General features: G+C 41.7%; 1 protein-coding gene across 41 annotated transcripts in view; it reads right to left on the minus strand.

Moving 5' to 3' along the window:
• The window catches only part of CADPS (calcium dependent secretion activator), a 503,292-nt gene that overhangs the window by 39,565 nt on the left and 443,794 nt on the right, over positions 1–19,933 (minus strand). For 21 of the 41 annotated variants that reach the window (XM_021069167.1, XM_021069161.1, XM_021069145.1 and 18 more), the window contains 2 exons: positions 7,725–7,757; positions 714–821 (listed from right to left, as the gene is read on the minus strand). In XM_021069167.1, the coding sequence (XP_020924826.1) occupies positions 714–821; positions 7,725–7,757 (141 nt within the window). Of the gene's footprint in view, positions 1–713; positions 822–6,783; positions 6,847–7,724; positions 7,758–19,933 lie in introns of all 41 variants that reach the window. The other 20 variants (XM_021069125.1, XM_021069140.1, XM_021069144.1 and 17 more) reach the window with 1 other exon arrangement.

The raw sequence follows: 19,933 nt of genomic DNA on the forward strand, positions 1-19,933 counted from the left end.
CTTCATAATGATTAACCCTCGGAAACCTGCATTTTTCTGAAGTTTACTCAGTCTGGCAGCCTGATGAATCTGCTCTTTGTCCATCAGCGGCTTCCCCCGAATCTTCAAGTGGGTGGGTGGGGAAGGGACACCTTGGTTCAGAAGGGCAAAGGACCAAGGGATGAACAATAAATGTTTGCCAAAACATAAACAATACATGTATGCCAGGGCTAACTAAGGATTTCTAGTTCTTCGGAAACAAAATCATCTTTGACGTGATCAAAGATGCAACATTGACTGCAAAGTCACACATCACAGCTGGTGGCAGGGAGGTCTGCCCCTCAGGAGAGGTAGCTGGCCTCAGCCTCCCAGCTGGCAGGGCATATCTCCCTAAAGGGGGCCAGACTGCAAGGAGGGGAGCCATGACCGGGGAAGGTCTTTGCCAGTTAGAGGAAGCTGCCTCACAAGCTTTGTGCACGGAGAAGCCTGCCTGCTTTAGGCTGTGCGCCGTCCTCCGTATCACACAGATTGGGACTGAGACACGGCCACACCAGAGTGGGGTCGGAACAGACACACAACAGAGAGGAGCCTAAGGCAGAGGGAGAGGAAAAGATTTTGTTTGCATTAGGACCAATCCGTTTTCTCAAAATGTGACTTATCCTCCTGTCTCTTATTTTGTCACATTTTGGAGGGTCTCCTCCTTGGCCTTCAAGGAGGAGAAGGCATTTACTTACATCAAATAACCTTTCTATATACATCTCCTCATTGACCTTATCACGGAGGACATCCTGAGAGTGGCGAACGAAAGTCACATAGGCATCAGCCACGTCCATCCCGGGTTTCTGCAAAGAAACAGGAGAACATGAAAATGAAATTCTCAGACAGTGACTTTGTCTCCACTACCTATGCATTTTGCTCTGCCCACCTCACACAGCTCTACCTGCCCACCCCCCACCCCAGAGCCTTTGCTGGCATCTGAGGCTAGCTCCCCAGTGCTGAAAGCTATCCTTAGCACACAGGATTGCTATCCAGAGCTGATACTCAAACCTCCTGCTCTTCCTAGAAATTTAACCTAGCTGAGAAGGGAGTTGGGATTACAGAGCTTTATGGAACATTTTTCTATTATTATTATTATTATTATTATTATTATTATTATTTTCTGGCTAAGATACTCTCTTCACTGGAGAACCCAGAGACCTTCCCTGGTTTTTCCTTGGATTGAAACCTCTGCTGAAAAATACTCAAATATACTTTGTCTTCCACTGCCTGTGCTTACCATAGTATTAGAAAAGGCTCAGTTTTCCCCCATCCCCTCTTGAAAAATTGAGAAAGTGCCAAGTAAAGAAACTGTATTTCAGTCTATAGCCCCTCCTACCCAGCTCATATTTTGGGGGTAGTTTAACCTGAGCACGTAATGACTGTTTCCCAGTTAGTTTACTCAGAGGAGGCATTCAACCAGTTGACTTTGCTTCCCGGCACTGTCTTACTGTCCAGGGATTAAAACAAGATGTGGAGGGGGAAAGATGGATTTTTAAATAAATTAGATTTTCTGGAAAGGTAAGCAGGTGGTTTACCCAGGAGTTACAAAATCATTTATCATAAGAAAAAAAAGTAAGAATGCACAGTGCTTGAGATGTTGCAATCAAAGTTATCTCCAAAGAAACCTATTAAAACACTGTAATATGGGTCATTAGGATAGCTGCCACCAACCCCTTAAATTTCCACAGTGGAGACGTATGTTGGCTAATAACTAAAAAGATTAGTTTTCATTACTGTGATTTACCTTAGATCACAAAGTATCATTTCTCTATAAGACGTGACTGTCAGGCACTGCAAATTGAAGTTAGTTAACACTTCTGTGTAATTTCCAGGGTGAAAATGAGGAAGGTTTGGAAACAGTAGGACTGTATTTTTTTTTCCTGATACAAAGCAAACAATTATCAAGCAAAGGGCCAATGCTTGGCCCCTGGGATGCTAGTAACATTTCTTAACACCTGCTGAAACAATGACAAGGTATTAATTTGAAAAACAATGAGGACAACCCAAAGCCACAGTAGTCAACTGTTACACTTTCAAGCAATTTTCAGCAAATGGATTGAGCAGGTTGCATGATTGTCCTATAATTGTTGCAGTTTTACCATACAAAACAATAGAGGTTCTCCAATGAGATGTTAAGTGATAGCTATCAGTTCTCAACTGGCACCTCTCCTCCTCTCCCTTTGGCAGCCACTCATCAAAGGGCATCCTCAGTAGGGCTAGGGACCCCTACCTGGGGCACTTGAGAAACTTATTATTATTATTTTCATTTCTTCCCTGGTGATGCCTGTGGCAGATATAGCCTTTTCCTGGACACATGCAGCCATCTCAGAGCTAAGATTCAAAGCCAAACTCAGCAGACCTCTTTGTAACTACAATGTTAGGAACAGCGATCTACAATAATGATGATTTTCACCACTCCTTTGGTTTTTATTAAATTACTATCCTCAAAGGGGAATGTAATTTAAGTTTTAAAAACTTGAGAAATAAAATCATTGCGGTTTAGCTCATCCAGGCAGTTAAAAAAAAAAAAAAAACCCGAAAACCAAAAACCCATGACACTCTAAGTTTTGACCAAGTTTTATTTTTCTTCATAGCACTTAGCAATGTCTTACAAAGACATAAATTTATTTGTCTTTTGTCTTCACCCACTAGAACATAAGCTCCATAAATACAGGGACTTCATTTGATCTATTTTCTATTGCATAATGCCTGGCACATAGTAGGTGCTCAGTAAATATTTGCTGAATGAAAAAAATCACGAATGAATAAGCCCCTGCTCTGCTTCCTTTTTTCTCCCCTTTTCTTTTTATAGCAGCACCTGTAGCATATGGAAGTTCCCAGGCTAGGAACTGAGTTGGAGCTGCAGTTTTGACCTACACCTCAGCTTGTGGCAATGCCGGATCCTTAATTCACTGAGCAAGGCCAGGGATTGAACCTGAACAATCACAGAGACAATGTTGGGTTTTTAACCCACTGAGCCACAATGGGAGCTCCTCTACTTCCTTTTTAAAACTCCTCAGTCACATTACATAGATTTTCATTGAATCTCCTCCAAACTGGAACATCTGAAAATCACTTCAATTTCTCTAGGCCTTGGTTTCACCATCTGTGATATGGGATTGATTATAGCTCCCCTACTTACGTTAAAGGATTGTTTTTATCATTAACTAAAAAAATGGAAGTTAGAATGCCTTAAAGACTGTAAATTGCTATACAAACATGAGCCACAATGATTATTTTCCCCCAAGCCCCCCAAGATTATATCACTTCATGGTCTTATCTACCTTTGGAATCTACTTTGGAACTAAGAAGAAAAAAGGGGCTTCAGAGAAATGATCATCAAAATAAAAATGACCACGTCTCTGCATGAAAATACGTTATCTCATGATAAGAGTTTTTCAGTCCCCACTCACAACCAATTCCATCAAGTCTGCTTTCCACCCTTTGGTGGACCAGGAAGGAGAATGAAGGGACTTATGTGAAACAGGTGTGCTGGTAAAATGATCACCTTTCTTGACACTCTGAGCTTGAGGGAAGAGGCTGCCAAACTGTAGCACCAGATATTAGACTCAGTAGTCCCTGAGATTTGGGACTATCAGGGGCAGATATAGGGCCTCCTATATTTGGGAGGCCCAGGGGGGAGCAGGTCACTATGTGGCCACTGGGGGAAGATAAAGTCACAAAGGTGATCCTTGGTTATAGAGAAAGGGTTAAAGTATTGCCAGTTCCCTATTTAAAAAGACAGGGAAGAATGTGCAATGCATTCTAAGCAGGTTTTCGACCAAAGTGGTTAATATAAAAACTATTCGCAATAGCAAAAAGACAAAAAACAAACAAACAAACAAACAAAAAAACAAAAAACTATTCGCAGACCAATAAGCTAACTGTAGTTATAGATAGAAAATATTCTTGACTAAACAAGTGATGCTATTAGATAAATTAAGTTTTATACCACACTGCTATCTAAACACAATAGGAAAATATTCAGGTGATGGTTTTCAATATCTCACAATTATATTGTTTCTTTTAAACGTGGCTTGGGCAGATTGATGGAATAGGACGTAGATTTTAGAAAATAATTAAACAAGGAACATATAAATCTCTGTATAGTTAAACTTCTTCCATGTATGGAAGACATAATTTGCGAAGAAGCCACTTGGTGGCTTAGGAAAAATAGGATATTTTAATCGTAGCTTGCTCCTCCCAGGATATTTCTGAGCTTGGGAAAACTAATTCAGATTTTCAGCATCCTAAGCAAGCCCTAATTAGGAATGCAAATCTGCTCCATTTTGAAGGGTCGAATACTACATCTAAGACAAAGAGATATGCTTTGGGGATTATACAATGTTTTGAATGATGGGCAATAGTGCTTCTCTCTATTAGTGTAGCTAATTAAGAGACAAACCTCTAAGGTAACTAACTACTAGTCCCCACAAGGAACTAAACCAACAAACTATGTGCCAAAACCCTCAAAGGGCAACAGGAGTAAACTCAGAGTCTTCAGAGCTAGAAACAACTTGGAAGATGATTTTACCCAATGGTTTTTAAACCTGGCTGCAATAAGAAGGATATGGGAAGCTTAAAAAAAAAAAATTGATACCTAGACCCCATACCCAGAGATTCTGCTTTAAATTGGCTAGCAACCTCACATTAATACTCATACAAGCTCCCCAAATGTTTCCAATATATGACCAAAGTTGAGAATCATTGATTTAGTCCACTGTTCCCAAGGTTGCACTATGTATCAGAATCAAGTGGAGAACTTGTTAAAAAGAGACTTTCAGGCTGCACCCTAGAACTACTGAATCAGAATCTCTGGAGGCGAAGGGCTAGAACTTTCCATTTAAAAAAACCCAAAAAACCAAAAAACCAAACCAAAAAATCTTGGAAGTATTACCTCTGCATATTCTGGTTTGGGGACCCCTGATTTAATGGGTGAGTCACTGGTGAGCTGGTAAAATGGCTCTTCAAAACAAAAACAACAAAACAAAACAACAAATCTTGATCTGTAGTGCTTGCCAATTTCCGTGGTGTAAATAGTTTCTCCATGCCTGATTTTAAGCTAACAATATGTGTGTGACTAAGGCAGAGTTGGAAAGAAATGCATACAACTAACTCGTGGGAGCCATTGCTGTCAGGCTTTATATATGGAACTGCTAAGTCCTTGAATCTTCATGGTCCCACTTACTTGCCAGGTGACCTTGACCATGCCACTTAACCTCCCTATGCCTCAGTTTCTTCAGCTGTGAAACAGGATGATCATATTACTTCCCTCATGGGGTTGTTTTGAGAAGTAAACAATGTATATATAGTACATGTGTATAATGTATTATTATTTTTAGAACATTGTTTATTAAAACATTTATTATAATATTATTTGCTACAAAAATACTTTAATCAGGAATTTCCTTGTGGCATAGTGGGTTGAGGATCCAGCATTGTCACTGTAGCATCTTGGGCTGGTGCTATGGCTGAGTTTAATACCTGGACCAGGACCTTACACATGCTATGGGCACAGCCAAAAAATCCCAAAAAACCCCACTTTAATTATCTTAATTTTAAAGTTTAGCTTTGTTCTAAGCTGAACTATCTGGTTAAATCATGGTGAATAAACACATCTGTAAATGTGTTTTTACAATCATATTTTTCTAATACTCACTAAATCATTTTTCAATTATCCAAATAAAGATGTTTGTCCATGCACTATCAGACTTCATCTTGCAGATGACACAGTGTTTAAGAGCATTGGTTTAAATCTCAGCTCTGTCACTTACCAACTATGGGATCCTGAGCAAGTTAATCTCTCTGTGCTGTGGTTTCCTCATCCTTAAAGTGGGTGTATTGCCAAGGTTAAATACAAAGTGCTAAGAACTGAGCCTGGCACACAGTGGCTTTATAAGGTTTTGGTGCACATGCTGTTATTAGAATATTCTTATCATTGGTAGTATTTTGGAACATGCTGAATCTCTGGAGGGAGGAAACTCAGCTGATTCATTTTTGTTCCTATCTTTACAATAAATCTGAACCTGGGTTATTGGAATTAGGCTGAACTGAATACAATTGCCAATACATGACTTTTTTGACCTCCACTAAATCATTTGACCTCCTCAGTAATTTCAGTGAAGAGAATCAACTGCTGGATCATTTTTTTTCCCCTTGCCTACTGGTTGCCTGTTGAAACCTCACTGGTAAGATCCCCTTCTGCTTTGAGGTGTGACAGAAAACAGACCTGACATACCAGATCTTTGGGTTGGGGACTAGAATTTCCATTTCTACTACCCCTGAAGAACAAGGCAGGCCAGGATTGAGGTCACCAAATTCATCCCTCCTCCCATGCTCTGTGCAACAGAGCAGAACACCTCCCTTCTCTCAACCCAAGGTCTCTGCTCCTGCTGCTGGAATCCCTAGTGAGTGCCAGGTAAGGTGCAGAGTGTCATCTATATGTGTGTCATTTAATGTGCTCCGCAAATCTGTGATGTGGGTATTGTATCTCTATTTTAAGGATAGAGAACCAGGCTTAGAGAATTTGAGCAGTTTTCTCCCTGTGAACTGAAAGTTTATACTTGGGGGCTTCAGAAAATAAATTACTTAACTTCTGTCCTGGCCCCAGGGATGTAAGCTTTTTCTCTCTTCCATTATAAAGACTATCTACGCAAAGGAATCGGGAGGTCCCCCAATGAGAAGTATTATATAAATTCAAAGCATAATTATTGATTGTACATTCTTTCATTAAACAAACAAAATGTATGCTAATGGTAAACTCACTCCAATTTTCCATTTTGCCATCCTTTGAGAAATAAGCCAATAAACCATTACACACTTAGCTTCCTGGGGAAATGAATTTAAATGTTAATATAAATCCTTTTAGAAAAAAACAAATTTTAACAAATAAGTATTTGAACAAGGAGGGTACTTAACCACGTTCAGAATGAGAAATATTCAGTACAAGACCCTTGGTGGCTGTTGAGATAAGCTCTCTAAATTTAATATTTTATAATAGACTCACACCTCTTTTGTTAGAAACGGAGAAACAGAATCATTTTATTTTCCCCTTTATTGGAATATAGTTAAATCTCTCCAATTTTATTTTGCTAATAGGCAGGGCAAAATCTGTCTATAAATGTACCCTGATTTATCACAGGTAATCCCACACTCCAGCATTCATGTGCAGTACTTAACCTCAATTTAAATGTAAATTTTGGGCAACTTTGAGTGCTTTATCTGTGAACTTTGAGAGCTCTCTTCATTAATGAGGTCTGCACTAATTATAAGCAACTTTGTAAGGTTCCTTAAAACAATTGCAGAACTGACCCCCAAATGAACAAATTTGGAATTTATTTGTTTAGAAAAAGAATACTGGCACCTTGTGCAAATTTCTAGCTAAGACCCTGCTCCCAAGGTGGGCATTCAGGGAGGCAGAGGGGGACCAGATGATAACAGAATGAAATTTACCAGGGAAACCAATGAACTCTGAAATGAAAGTGAACTGGCTTTCCCCTCAGATAGCATCTCTTTTCCTGTTGAAAGGAACCCTACCCTCTTCTCATCTCAAAACAATTTTACCATGAAATATACTTGGCTTCCTTTCTTCTGGTTATTTGAGTCAGGAATATACAATTTAGCAGCAACGAATGAGAAGAGCACCATCAAAATTCTCGTGAAAGCCAAAACCTTCCCCCCACCCAAAACAATTTTCAAATACTCACAGGTACATCCACATATTTGGAAGCTGCCTTCACCTAAGGAGGAAAGAAGAGAATGGGAGTGAGGCTGGTGTTTATGTTTTATTGTTCACAGCTCAATGCTGTATCACCATCTGAGTTAAAACAATATGCTGGCACACGGAGCTGACCAGGAAACACAGAAAGGTACTAAAAAAATAAAATCTGTTTGCTATATTTTTTTTTTCCTGCAAGCCAGACCCACTGCTTTGGAGAGAAAGAGAGAGAGAGAAGAGGGAGGGAGGGAGCGAGAAGAGAAGAGAGAAAGGGAAGCTTTACTGACTGAGATTCTGTAGCTGGGGTGGGAAATGTGCATTTTCTTCCCTCCCTTTAAAAGGAAGAAAAATGACTGGAGCTAAATCCAAAGTGATGAGTGGGGGGATTGTCAGTCTGGAAATAAGAAACCAAGGCCCTTGTCGCTTCCTTACCTTGGAGTCTTTGTGTAATTTGGCAGCAGGTTTGTCCTAATCGAATCTGTTTGAGTTCTCAGTTTCTGCTAACGCTTTTAAAGAAGAGAGGATGTGCTGGGTGGGCACCCTTAACCCAGAGGGAGGTGTGTGTCTCTGGGTGGGCGTCAGGTGGGTACCAGAGCCTTTCAAAACTACCTGAAGGCTACTGTTGTGTATCCTGAGACTTTAGATACTAAAAACCCCAGAAGGGAAGTGGGTATGACATTTCTTTTTTTGCTTTTTAGGGCCTCACCTGCAGCATATGGAACTTCCCAGGCTAAGGGTCGAATCCGAGCTACAGCTGCCAGTCTATACCACAGCCATAGCAACTCAGGATCCGAGCTGTGTCTGTGACCTACACCACAGATCACGGCAACGCCGGATCCTTAACCCACTGCATGAGGCCCGGGATCAAACCTGCATCTTCATGGATCCTAGTTGCATTTGTTAACCGCTGAGCCATGAAGGACATTTATTTTTGGTTTGGGGAGAAGGAGTGCAGTAGAGTATGGTGTTTGAGAGCATGGAGTTTGGAGTCAGATCTGGGTTCACATCCTGGCTCTGTGACTTACAAGCTATGTGACCTTGGCAAGTTATTCCATCTCTCTGAGCCTTGATTACCTCGTTTGCAAAATGCACATACACTGAGATACCTGTTGCAGAGGGTTGATACATAGGTGAATGCACGCAGAGTCCCCAGACACAGTGAGCTCGGAACAAATGCAGGCCAAGGTGATGGATTTACAAGCAGATCGCGGGAGGGGGCTCTAGATTCTTTGAGAAGTCAATGAATAGGAGGTTGCCTGATTTTCTATGTGTTTCATTTTGACACAAATCACATATGTCCCTCTGGGCACAGGCAAAACTGAGTGGCTACATTTGGGGGCCAGAGAGGGTTTTCAGTTTTGTTGGCAACTACAAAGACTGTGTTGCACACCAAGCGCTTAGGATAACTTTCACATCTCAGGGGGGCTGCCTCTTGCCACTTGGCTGAAACCAGTATTAGGAATTACCATCTCTACCCACAGGTCTCCCAGGAAAGTATCCATGGGAGTGTTTTTCCCTGATGCTCTTTTCTCAAAGCCACTTATAAAATTGTCAAGATGCAAGAAAGTGAAGCCAGTGAGCCAATGGGTGGGGTGGAAAGAGCCCAGGATTTAAAGTCAAAGGTTCTGTATGTGACAGAACTAGTGGACCTTGGATGATCACTTTGCCAGATTTTCTCTTTGTAGAGTCTCTTTGCCAGGTTTCTCAATATCTAGAACAGGGAGAAAATACCGTGTACTTTGTAGGACTGAGAACCGGATCAAGGGACGAAACGTGCAAGAAAATGTTTCAGAAACTTTAAAGGGCTGAACGCATATAGATTAGGTAATTAAAAAAAATTTTTTTTTCTGCTTTTTAGGGTTCCCAGACTAGGGTTGAATGGAGCTACAGCTGCTGGCCTATGCCACAGCCACAGCAATGCAAGATTCAAGCTGCGTCTGTGACCTACACCATAGCTCATGGCAATGCTGGATCCTTAACCCCTTGAGCGAGGCCAGGGATTGAATCTGCATCCTCATGGATACTAGTTGGGTTTGTTATCACTGAGCTATGATGGGAACTCCCCAATTAGTTAATTATTGAGAGGGCAATGCTTTCTACCTTCTGGAACCATCACCAGCACCCAAGATGATTCGTAGAGTCTCCTGTGACAGATTCTCTTAAAACCCTACATTTTTTTCTTTGTAGCACTGGTTGCAATCCCAATCCCAATTTGGTACTTTTTTTTTTTTTGACTGCACCCATGGCATGTGGAAGTTCCTGGGCCAGGAATCAAACCTGAGCCACAGCAGTGACAATACTGCATTCTTAACCACTAGGCCAGGGAACTGCAATTCAGTAATCTTTGTGCAATGTCTGTCTCCCACTGAATGTCATGTCTTGTCCATGACTGTCTTCCCAGTGACTCACTTGGTACCTGGCTTAGACAAGGCACTGAGGGAAAATTTATAGATGGAAGGAAGAAGAAAAGGCTAGTGACCAGTGATAATGTCAGGATGGTTGAGGAATAAGCAGACCAGATCAGGAAGCCACTGCATGAGTTAGTCTGAAAGCCAACATGCCTGCAAAGGCTGATGGGTGAAGAAAACCACTAGGGGCCATTAAGGGGATATATGAGGAAAACTTTGCAGAGTTTGCATAATTAACATTTTACCAAATGATACCCAACCCCAAATCTTTTCCCTTTATTCCTATTCTATCTAGAATTTTGTTTGAACAAGAAGGTGGCTTTCCTTCCAATTCTCCTCCATGTACATGTAACATTTGTATGATGTTTTTCACTTTGCAAACACCTTCATGTACAGTTTCTTCCTTAAGCCACCCTGCACTATTTATGACTGAGGACACTAAATCCCACAGAATTTAAGAATTTATTTGATCATGATCTCAGCCAGAAGGCAGAGAAATCTGGGCTCACATAAGTCCAATTTTTCCTTTTGAACTTCTGATCTTCTCACAATGTTAGAAAGTGTGGGAATTCAAGCATCAGTGGTCAGGGCAAATGCTGATGAAATTACTCTTATCAGCTACAAACTGCCTCCTATGCTCTACAGAGTGCTTGGCAGTTGTTAGGAGTTTTGCTACAGCTTAAATGATCAACCTTTAAACACGCCTACACTTACCACCAACATGCAGTTTCAACCCAAAGAATGACACCAAAGTTTATTTTTTTCAAGTAGAAGATAAGGCGAGCTTTATCTCATGATGACAACTATCCCCTCTCCTAATTTGTTAGGTTTTTTTTTTTTTTTTCAATCTGCCACGTGCTGACTTACACTTAGTTTTATTGATCCCCCTGACCCCCCCATCCCCAAATAACAGGAAAAAAAAGCTCAGAGTAAAACGTGGTCCTATTATGATTTAGAAAGATGTGGTGTATCAGTTTTGGTCCTGGCTACTGAACTTTAAGGAAGAGGTTGAGGCCAAAGGGCAGTCTGGAAGTATCTTCTACAAGGAAAGTAAAAGGAGTTCCCGTCTTGGCGTAGCAGAAACGAATCCAACTAGGAACCATGAGGTTGCGGGTTCGATCCCTGGCCTTGCTCAGAGGGTTAAGGATCCGGCGTGGCTGTGAGCTGTGGTGTAGGTCACAGACACGGCTCAGATCTGGCGTTGCTGTGGCTCTGGTGTAGGCCAGCAGCAACAGCTTTGATTTGACCCCTAGCTTGGGAACCTCCATATGCCACAGATGTGGCCCTAAAAAAACAAAAGACAACAACAAAAAAAAAGTAAAAGAGAAGTTGTCTTGCCTGCAAAAGAAAGGGCTAATGGCAAAAGAAATGATAACCTTCATGTAGTTAACCAAGGACCTTCCATTAGAAGACTGAACTTGGTCATGTAGCACAGAATCAGGATGAATGGGTAACACGACAGGGCCTGAGAAGAAGGGACAGACAGCTATCTCAGTCCAGCCAGGCACTGATGATCTCTGGTGGTTGAGACCTCCTTGCTGGAGGAGCTCCAGCAGAAGGTATGTGCGGTGCTCTCCTGCCTAATGTCAACAGTGCTACATTTAAGTATCATGGTTCCTTTTTTTTTCTTTTTGGCTGCACTTGTGGCACGTGGAAGTTCCTGGGTGGGGGATAAAACTTGTGTCCCAGCAACAACCTGAGCTGCTGCAGTGATAATGATAATCCTTAACCTACTGCCCCACAAGGGAACTCCCAGATTTCTTTTACGTATTCAGAGGGCTGTGTTTTTCAGCCAGCTATACTCTAAATAGAAAGGAAGGACCAGATTTTTGCAACCCACCTGGGATTTGGAATTATTGCCAAGGGTCAGAAAATCCAAGTGCACACTGGGCACTGTGTCCAGATCAAATAAACAGTGCACCTTACAATCTACACAAGACTGTTTCTTATTACATGTATATATTGTTTTGATGCATAAAAATTTTTCTTAAAAAGCACCATTTTATAAAATTTTGTTGGTATGCATTTTTTTCCCCACCAGTGGTTATCAAAAGTTTGTGTGTGTTTATGTATAATTTCCTTTTCTTTTTTAGATTTTTAAAGGGGAATAAGTTCTAGGGAGAAACGAGCTGTTTCTGCCCTTTTCTTTTTTAACTGTAAAAGAAATCTTCTTGTGCAATGGCTAAAGGTTAGGTGGAGAATTGGCAGAATTAGAAGTCAGGTTTTCCCATATTATAGCTTGGTGACTTTGACCAAGTTATGTAACCTCTGAGCCTACTCCTCTGAGATTACTGTAATGCTCCTCAAAGGAATAGGGAGGGGATTGAATTAGGTAATCCAGCTAAGTATGTAGAACAGAGCTGGGAACATGGTGAAAGCTAATAAATGTACCTACTCTTACTGGAAATATTGGCTTACTGGTGTAAAGCACCTGCTCCTTGTCCTGGTGGTCAAGGTGAGAGTTTCACTGCTCACCCTAGCCCACGGGCAATTTCTTGCCATAAAAAGGATGCTGAAATCTCCCCAGGTTAGCGGCAGGTATGCGAGCTGGTTCTCAGTCAGGCAAACTTCCTGCCAATTCTGTGAACACGGTATGCTCTGGACTCCTCTCCAGAACACAGACAGAAGCAAAGACCTCTGCTCCCCGCCCAGGCTGGCTGAGCTATGGCATGAGGGAAAGGGCAGTTCCCCAAACCAGGGTATTCAATCATGCATCCTTACTGCTTTCTGTTCCAAAGCCATGTGCCTCAGGGCCTAGGAGGCCAGGCTGAAAGACAGGGGTTTCCTCTCCCTGCCCTCATGGGAGAGGCTAGAACTGTGACTTCAGCCTGACTTTATTTTCCCAGACCCCCTGCTTTCTCACCATCCCCACTCTAGTGGGACCAAAAAAATGCCCTTTCTCTAGCAGGATCCATGAACACCCCACCCCAAGCCTGACCCCTTGACCAGAAAGAACCAGTTCTGGGAAGGGATGTTCAAAAAAGAGACACAAATAGGAGAGGCTGATGGAGACCAAGGATGAAGGTGGGGGGACCAGCTGTCAGTGAGCCACCTGTTCATGTTTTCTGAGGCTTGCAGCAAAGAACAATTCTTAGGTACAAGGCATGGCATTAGGGGCTCGGATGAAAGCAATCACTCCTTGATTCGTGGTCCCTTCCTTGGATGATGTCTAAACGCGCAATCTCTCCAAACACACAGGAGTCATGTCTACCCAAGGACTCGTAGCTAGTGCTCTTGAGTGCTGTGATGAATGAAGGGATTGCACATGTTATATTTAATCCTCACAACCTAGGATTAAAAGGGCCCTATTAATATTCCCATTTTACAGTTGAAAAAACTGAGGCTAAGAAAAAGGAAGCAATTTAGCTTAAAGTTACCCAGCTAATAAGCTACAGCTTTGGACAACCTGTCCCCTAAGCTGTCCATTATTCAGTTAAAAAGAAAAGCCTATCAAACCACTTTTTATTAACTAGTCATATTTAAGTCTTGTTTCTTTGTGTGTGTAGACACAACCTAAAACAGCTTTTTCAGGAAAAATATTTGAGAGATTTGAATAATGATCAACACCGACTCAGGGCAGAAGGTCCAAAACAGTTTCTCTGGCTTCAGTGTCCCAGCTAATTACCTCGACCCTCCACCTGACTTAGCGTGTGTAGACAGGCTTAATGGTTACTCTGTTGAGCTCCTCCATTATTTTTCAGGTGCCCAAAGGTAATCTTTTCATTGAACACTCACCATTCCGGGATTTTCACAATGCTGATGACTAAGGGATTTTCTTCTGCCTGGTCCTAATAAGGGGACCTGAGTTAATCATTGTGCAGCTTTGATAGGGAGCACGGCAGGGGCTTAAACCACTTCTCTTGCTTCATTAGGGGAAAAAGCAACCCAGGTGCAGACCACGAGGACCTCAGGGTTTGATACTATTAAATCAATGCACGGACAAAAAAAAGTGGATTAGGCTCTTTTTGCAAATAGAAATCTGGTGGGTAAGACTCAAAGATGGAAGTAAAAAGAAGTTGAACATATATCACTGCATTAGTGACTGCCTGAGCTCTCCTTTCTCCCCACGGTCTCTTAAAAAAAAAAAAAAGGCAAAAATCAACCAAGGAAACGATTTATTCTCTGCACGAGCTGACTCCACCCCTGCCCATTTGACTTCACAAGAGCTCTGAGCTGATTTCTCTGTCTTTGCCCATACACTGTCGACCATACTGCTCTTTCAAGGGGCCAGCCGCGTTTACTTCAGTGTGTGACTTGTAAAATTTCGCTATAAGGATAATGATGCTATGTCACTCCTTCCTCCACTTCCCTAACCCAGATGATCTTAGAGATTCAGATTTTATTTATTTATTTATTTATTCATTTTTGAGCATTGAGGCAGTTCAATGTGTTGATATGCTATAGTGCCACTACCACTTATAAAATAATTTTATCTTTAATAGTTGAATTTTATCATCTATCACCATCCTCATGTCTAAAATGTAGGCTCTATGAGGAATATGAACTTCTTTTTCTCTCCTCACTATGCAGACTGGTATATAGTAGGGGCTCAATAAAAATGTGTTGAAAGAATGAACTTTTGAGCATGGTATTTAGAGGTTTATAGTGCTTTTTTTTCCTCTTTAAAAAACTCTCAAAAAAAAAAAAAAAAAGAGGAGTTCCCATCGTGGCGCAGTGGTTAACGAATCTGACTAGGAACCATGAGGTTGCAGGTTCGGTCCCTGCCCTTGCTCAGTGGGTTAATGATCTGGCGTTGCCGTGAGCTGTGGTGTAGGTTGCAGACATGGCTCAGATCCTGTGTTGCTGTGGCTCTGGCATAGCTGGTGGCTACGGCTCCGATTAGACCCCTAGCCTGGGAACCTCCATATGGCACAGGAGTGGCCCAAGAAATAGCAAAAACAAACAAACAAACAAAAAACCTCTCTCTCTCTCTCCACACACACACACACACATGTATATTTTCTTTTTAGGTCTGCACCTGTGGCATATGGAAGTTTCCAGGCCAGGGGTCGAATCAGAGTAGCAGCTGCCAGCCTACAACACAGCCACAGCAATGCAGGATCCAAGCTGCATCTGTGACCTACACTGCAGCTTGCAGCAATCTGAGATCCTTAATCCATTGAGTGAGGCCAGGGATAGAAACTGCATCCTCATGGGCACTAGTTGGGTTCTTAACCCACTGAACTGCAATAGGAACTCCTTCTTATTTTTTTAATTCAAGTACATGATTTACAATGTGTTGGTTTCAGGTGTATAGACACATACATTTATAGATCTATTCTTTTTCAGATTATTTTCCATTATTGGTTGTTACAAGATATTGAATATAGTTCCTAGTGCTATGCACCAGGCCTTCTTGAAGTTAGTTTTTAAACTATAGCACTCTTAAAGAATCATTTAAGAAAACTACAACCAAGCACTACCAATTCAGAAGGAAATGACATTGTTGCTTCAATGAAATGAGTGCACAGGGGCTCTTGTTTCCCTCCGCTATGGACAGGACAGTGTAGAGGTAAGAGCTGGGGGCCAGGAGTCAGACATGTGGGTTGGCATCTGGTTTTGTCAGCCACCAGCTGTGGGCCAGGTAATTAACTTCTCTAAGCATCAGCTTCCTTCTTGGAAAATAGAGATGACAGTATTTCCTCCTTATGGGGTGGTTGTACAGATTATTAATTAAAAAAAAAGATTTCTTAAGTGTTTATTCAAAGCATTTGACTTATATTAATTCATTTAGTGCGTGCCCAGCATTAAGTAATTTAATGTTTGTGAAAACCTTTGCAGAGGGCATGGCACATGTACATGTTAAATGAACGTTGGCCATTATTTTTACATTCTCTTTTCCTTTCATGTCCAAAGGGCTGATTTGATAGTCCAGGTTCCAGGGCACAGGGTGTGCTAATTTGATGGTGGGTAGGGTTGTTCAACTTGAAATATTTGCACACTGAAGTGTGGTAGTTCTGTTTCATGGTTAGAATGCTTCACGAGACTCACGATTAATCCTATGGTAAGATGCCTGGTCCTCTTACTTCTACTCTTCTTTGCTGGCCTTGTACCAGGTTGTGATCTAGACCCTTTCTCTGATTCTGGTTCTCCTTGGCTCCTCAGGCCCAAGCTCTTAACAAAGAGATCCTGGGAGACCAGCATGGCTCCGTAGAGTTCTCTGCATTGTAATATGGACCCTAAACACAGTTCATAATGTGGCATCTTGTGGCCAAAGAGGCCTGCCATCAATTGTTATGTTCCCTGTGGGTGTGCCATGTCCCACTGAGTCCATCCCCCTTGAGTCTGTTACTCCAGTGATGAAGAGAATAGTGATGGAGATGACACCATATTAGTCCTGAGCCTGATATGCCCGCTTTGCTTTTTCACCCTTGAAAGCCAGCTGCCACTCAATGTAGCTGTGCAGAGACTACCATGTCATCAGAAGCCTGGGGACATGGAGAGGCTCAGTAGGATGGGGAAGAAATAAAGCATAGGGAGACACTCAACTTATCAGGCATACAGCTCCAGCCCAGCCAAGCTAGGGGCCCCTATCAGTGCTCCATGGAACCAAAGAGTCTTCTATGCAGGCTTTTCCCAGATTTCTGACCCATAGAAATGTGACCAAAATAAACTGTTTTAAAAAGCTACTGACTATGCTACAGTGTGTTATGCAGCAAAAGATAACCAAGATATTCAAGAAGGTGTTACCTGGTCTCACATTTTCCCAACTTTACTCCTCACATTCCTGGAGGATGCTATGGCGAGGTTGCTGTCAGTCTAGGACAGGATTTGAACATTCCTGGGCCTACTGGGTATACAAACACTAATGAGTTGCCTGATTTTTCCCTTGACCCTCAATGGTATTTATTGAGCATATACATATGGAGCACTGTGCTAGACCCTTTATGTATAATATACATATATATATTTGGTTTTTAGGATTGCACTCTTGGCATATGCAGATTCTCAGGCTAGGGGTTGAATCAGAGCTCCAGCTGCTGGCTTTCGCTATAGCCACACCAACGCTAGATTTGAGCCACATCTGTGACATACACCATAGTTCATTGCAATACCGGATCTTTAACCACTGAGCAAGGCCAGGGATTGAACCTGAAATCACATGGTTACTAGTTGGATTCATTTCCAATGTGCCACAATGGGAACTCCTCTTACATATAACTAACCCTGTTAATCATCCCTGTAGAACACAACAAGGCTTTTTACCACCCCCCACTTCACAGATGAGGACACTGAAGTTCAGAGAGGTTAAGCAACTCTCAAGAGATGAATCAGAAAGTGGTAGAGCTGGAGACCAAGCCCAGGTCTGGTTATTAAGTGCAGAGTCCTTTCATAACATCAAGCTGTTGATACTCTGAAAATGATGAGTCATTCTAAAGCTATTTCTTAACTAATGATCACCTGGGCTCTGAGAGGAGAAGGGGCACTTACTTGTGGACTGCGGCTCAGACAGATCTTGGCTTGAATTATGCTCCATCACTTACTTGTTGAATGAGCTTAGGAAAATTGTTTAACCTCCCACAGATTCTACAATCTCATACGCAAAATGAGGACAATGAGTATCTTTTTTAGAAGGTTCTTGTGAGGTTGAATGGGTTGACATCATGCTAAGCGCTCAACACAATACTTGGTAAAAAGTAAGAGCTCAAGAAGCATTAGTTAATACTATTTCTAGGGTTTAACTCACTTGAAGTTAGGGGGAGGGGGCTGTACCAACAAGGGTTGGCAAACTTTGGCCTGCGGGTCAAATCTGGCCCACTGCCTGTTTTTATGTGGCTCATGAGCTAAGAATGGTTTTCACATTTTTATTTTATTTTTTCTTTTCTTTTTTTTAATTTTTTTTTATTTTCCCACTGTACAGCAAGGGGGTCAGGTTATCCTTACATGTATACATTACAATTACATTTTTTCCCCCACCCTTTGTTCTGTTGCAACATGAGTATCTATTTTCTTTTTTTTAGGGCCACATCTGCAGCATATGGAGGTTCCCAGGCTAAAGGTTGAATCAGAACTGTAGCTGCCGGCCTACGCCACAGCCACAGGAACACCAGATCTGAGCCTTGTCTGTGACCTACACTGCAGCTTGTGGCAACACTGGATCCTTAACTCACTGAGTAAGGCCAGGGATCAAACCTGCATCCTCATGGACAATATGTTGGGCTCTTAACCCACTGAGTCACAATGGGAACTCTGGTTTTCACATTTTTAAATGTATTCTTTTCCTTTTTTTTTTTTTTTTTTTTTTTTTTTTTTTTTTTTTTTTTTGCTTTTTAGGACTGCACTTGAGGCATATGGAGGTTCCCAGGCTAGGGGTCAAATTGGAGCTACAGCTGCTGGCCTACACCACAGCCACAGCAACACAGGATCTGAGCCATATCTGTGACCTACACCACAGCTCATGGCAATGCCAGATCCTTAACCCACTGAGCGAGGCCAGGGATTGTACCTGCAACCTAATGATTCCTAGTCAGATTGGTTTCCGCTGCACCACGATGGGAACTTCTTAAATGAAAAAAAAAAATCAAAAGAATAATTATATGTTCTGACATGTGAAAATTACAAGAAACTGACTTTTCAGTGTCCATCACACAAGTCTTACTGGAACACAGCCATGCCCACTCATTTACATCTTTTATATTTACATTTTATATTCATTTACAGCTGCTTTCCTGCTACAAGACTGAATAGCTGTGACAGAGACTGTGTGACTTGTAAAGTCAAAAATATTTACTCTCTGGCTCTTTCCAGAAGGAATTTTCTGACCTCTGGAGTAGAACTTGCTTAAGTGGAAACCAGTGGAGTGTGGGTTGGGGGAAGAATCATAAAACATAAATTTCTTATCCTAATGTGACTGCTAACTAGTTGACTACTTGTCTAACCTGTCAGCCTCATGTCCTTATCTATTATAACAGGACACAGAGGTAAGTCTTTTCTCTTAATTCCTTCCAAAAATATGACTCTTAAATGGTATACAAGAGAGATTCTATGAAGGGTGTGGGATAGGAAACACTTCCTACACCTTGAAAAGGTTATAAATATTCTAGCAGTAAAACAAAAATGTCTATTAATATTTTAGTATTAATAAGAGCTCTGGAAATGAGGCTCCAGGAAAAACTATAGTAACAGGGAAAGGCAAAAAATCAGAGATAAATAAAGACCATTCACGCAGGTACCAGACAATGTAACAGGCCGCAGTGGGTAGACTTGGCAATGAGGCATCAGGATTGCAATAGGCAGCATGCGTTGCTTATTTACCCTGTGCCAGGCACTGTTTCCAGTGTTTCTTATGAACCATTTCATTTAATATTTCCAGCACCTTTGAGATGCAGTCTCCTTATCTGCATCTTTTCAGGCTATTGTGAGCACTAACAAAGATGATACACATAAAAGGACAAAATAAAAGACATAGTAGAGTTCCCGCCATGGTGCAGTGGGTTAAGAATCTGACTGCAGTGGCTGGGGTCACTGAGGAGGTGTAGGTTTGATCCCCAGCCTGGTGCAGTGGGTTAAGGATGCTGCATTGCTGCAGCTGTAGGATAGATCACAGGTGTGGCTCAGATTCAATCCCTCATGGGAAATTCCATATGCTGGGGGTGCGGGCAAAAATATTGAAAGAATGAAAGGAAGGAAGAAAGGAAGACAGACAGACATGGCAAGTTCACAGTACATGCTAGCTGCTATTACTATTGTTGGGGTTACAAGCCAAAGGGACAGCCTTTCTATTCTATTAGCAATATCTATTTTTATTAGCAAAATCTGCCAATTTGCCCTGAGTCCATACTTTTTTTTT

This window comes from Sus scrofa, chromosome 13 (genome assembly GCF_000003025.6).
Source record: "Sus scrofa isolate TJ Tabasco breed Duroc chromosome 13, Sscrofa11.1, whole genome shotgun sequence".
Lineage (NCBI taxonomy): Eukaryota > Metazoa > Chordata > Mammalia > Artiodactyla > Suidae > Sus > Sus scrofa.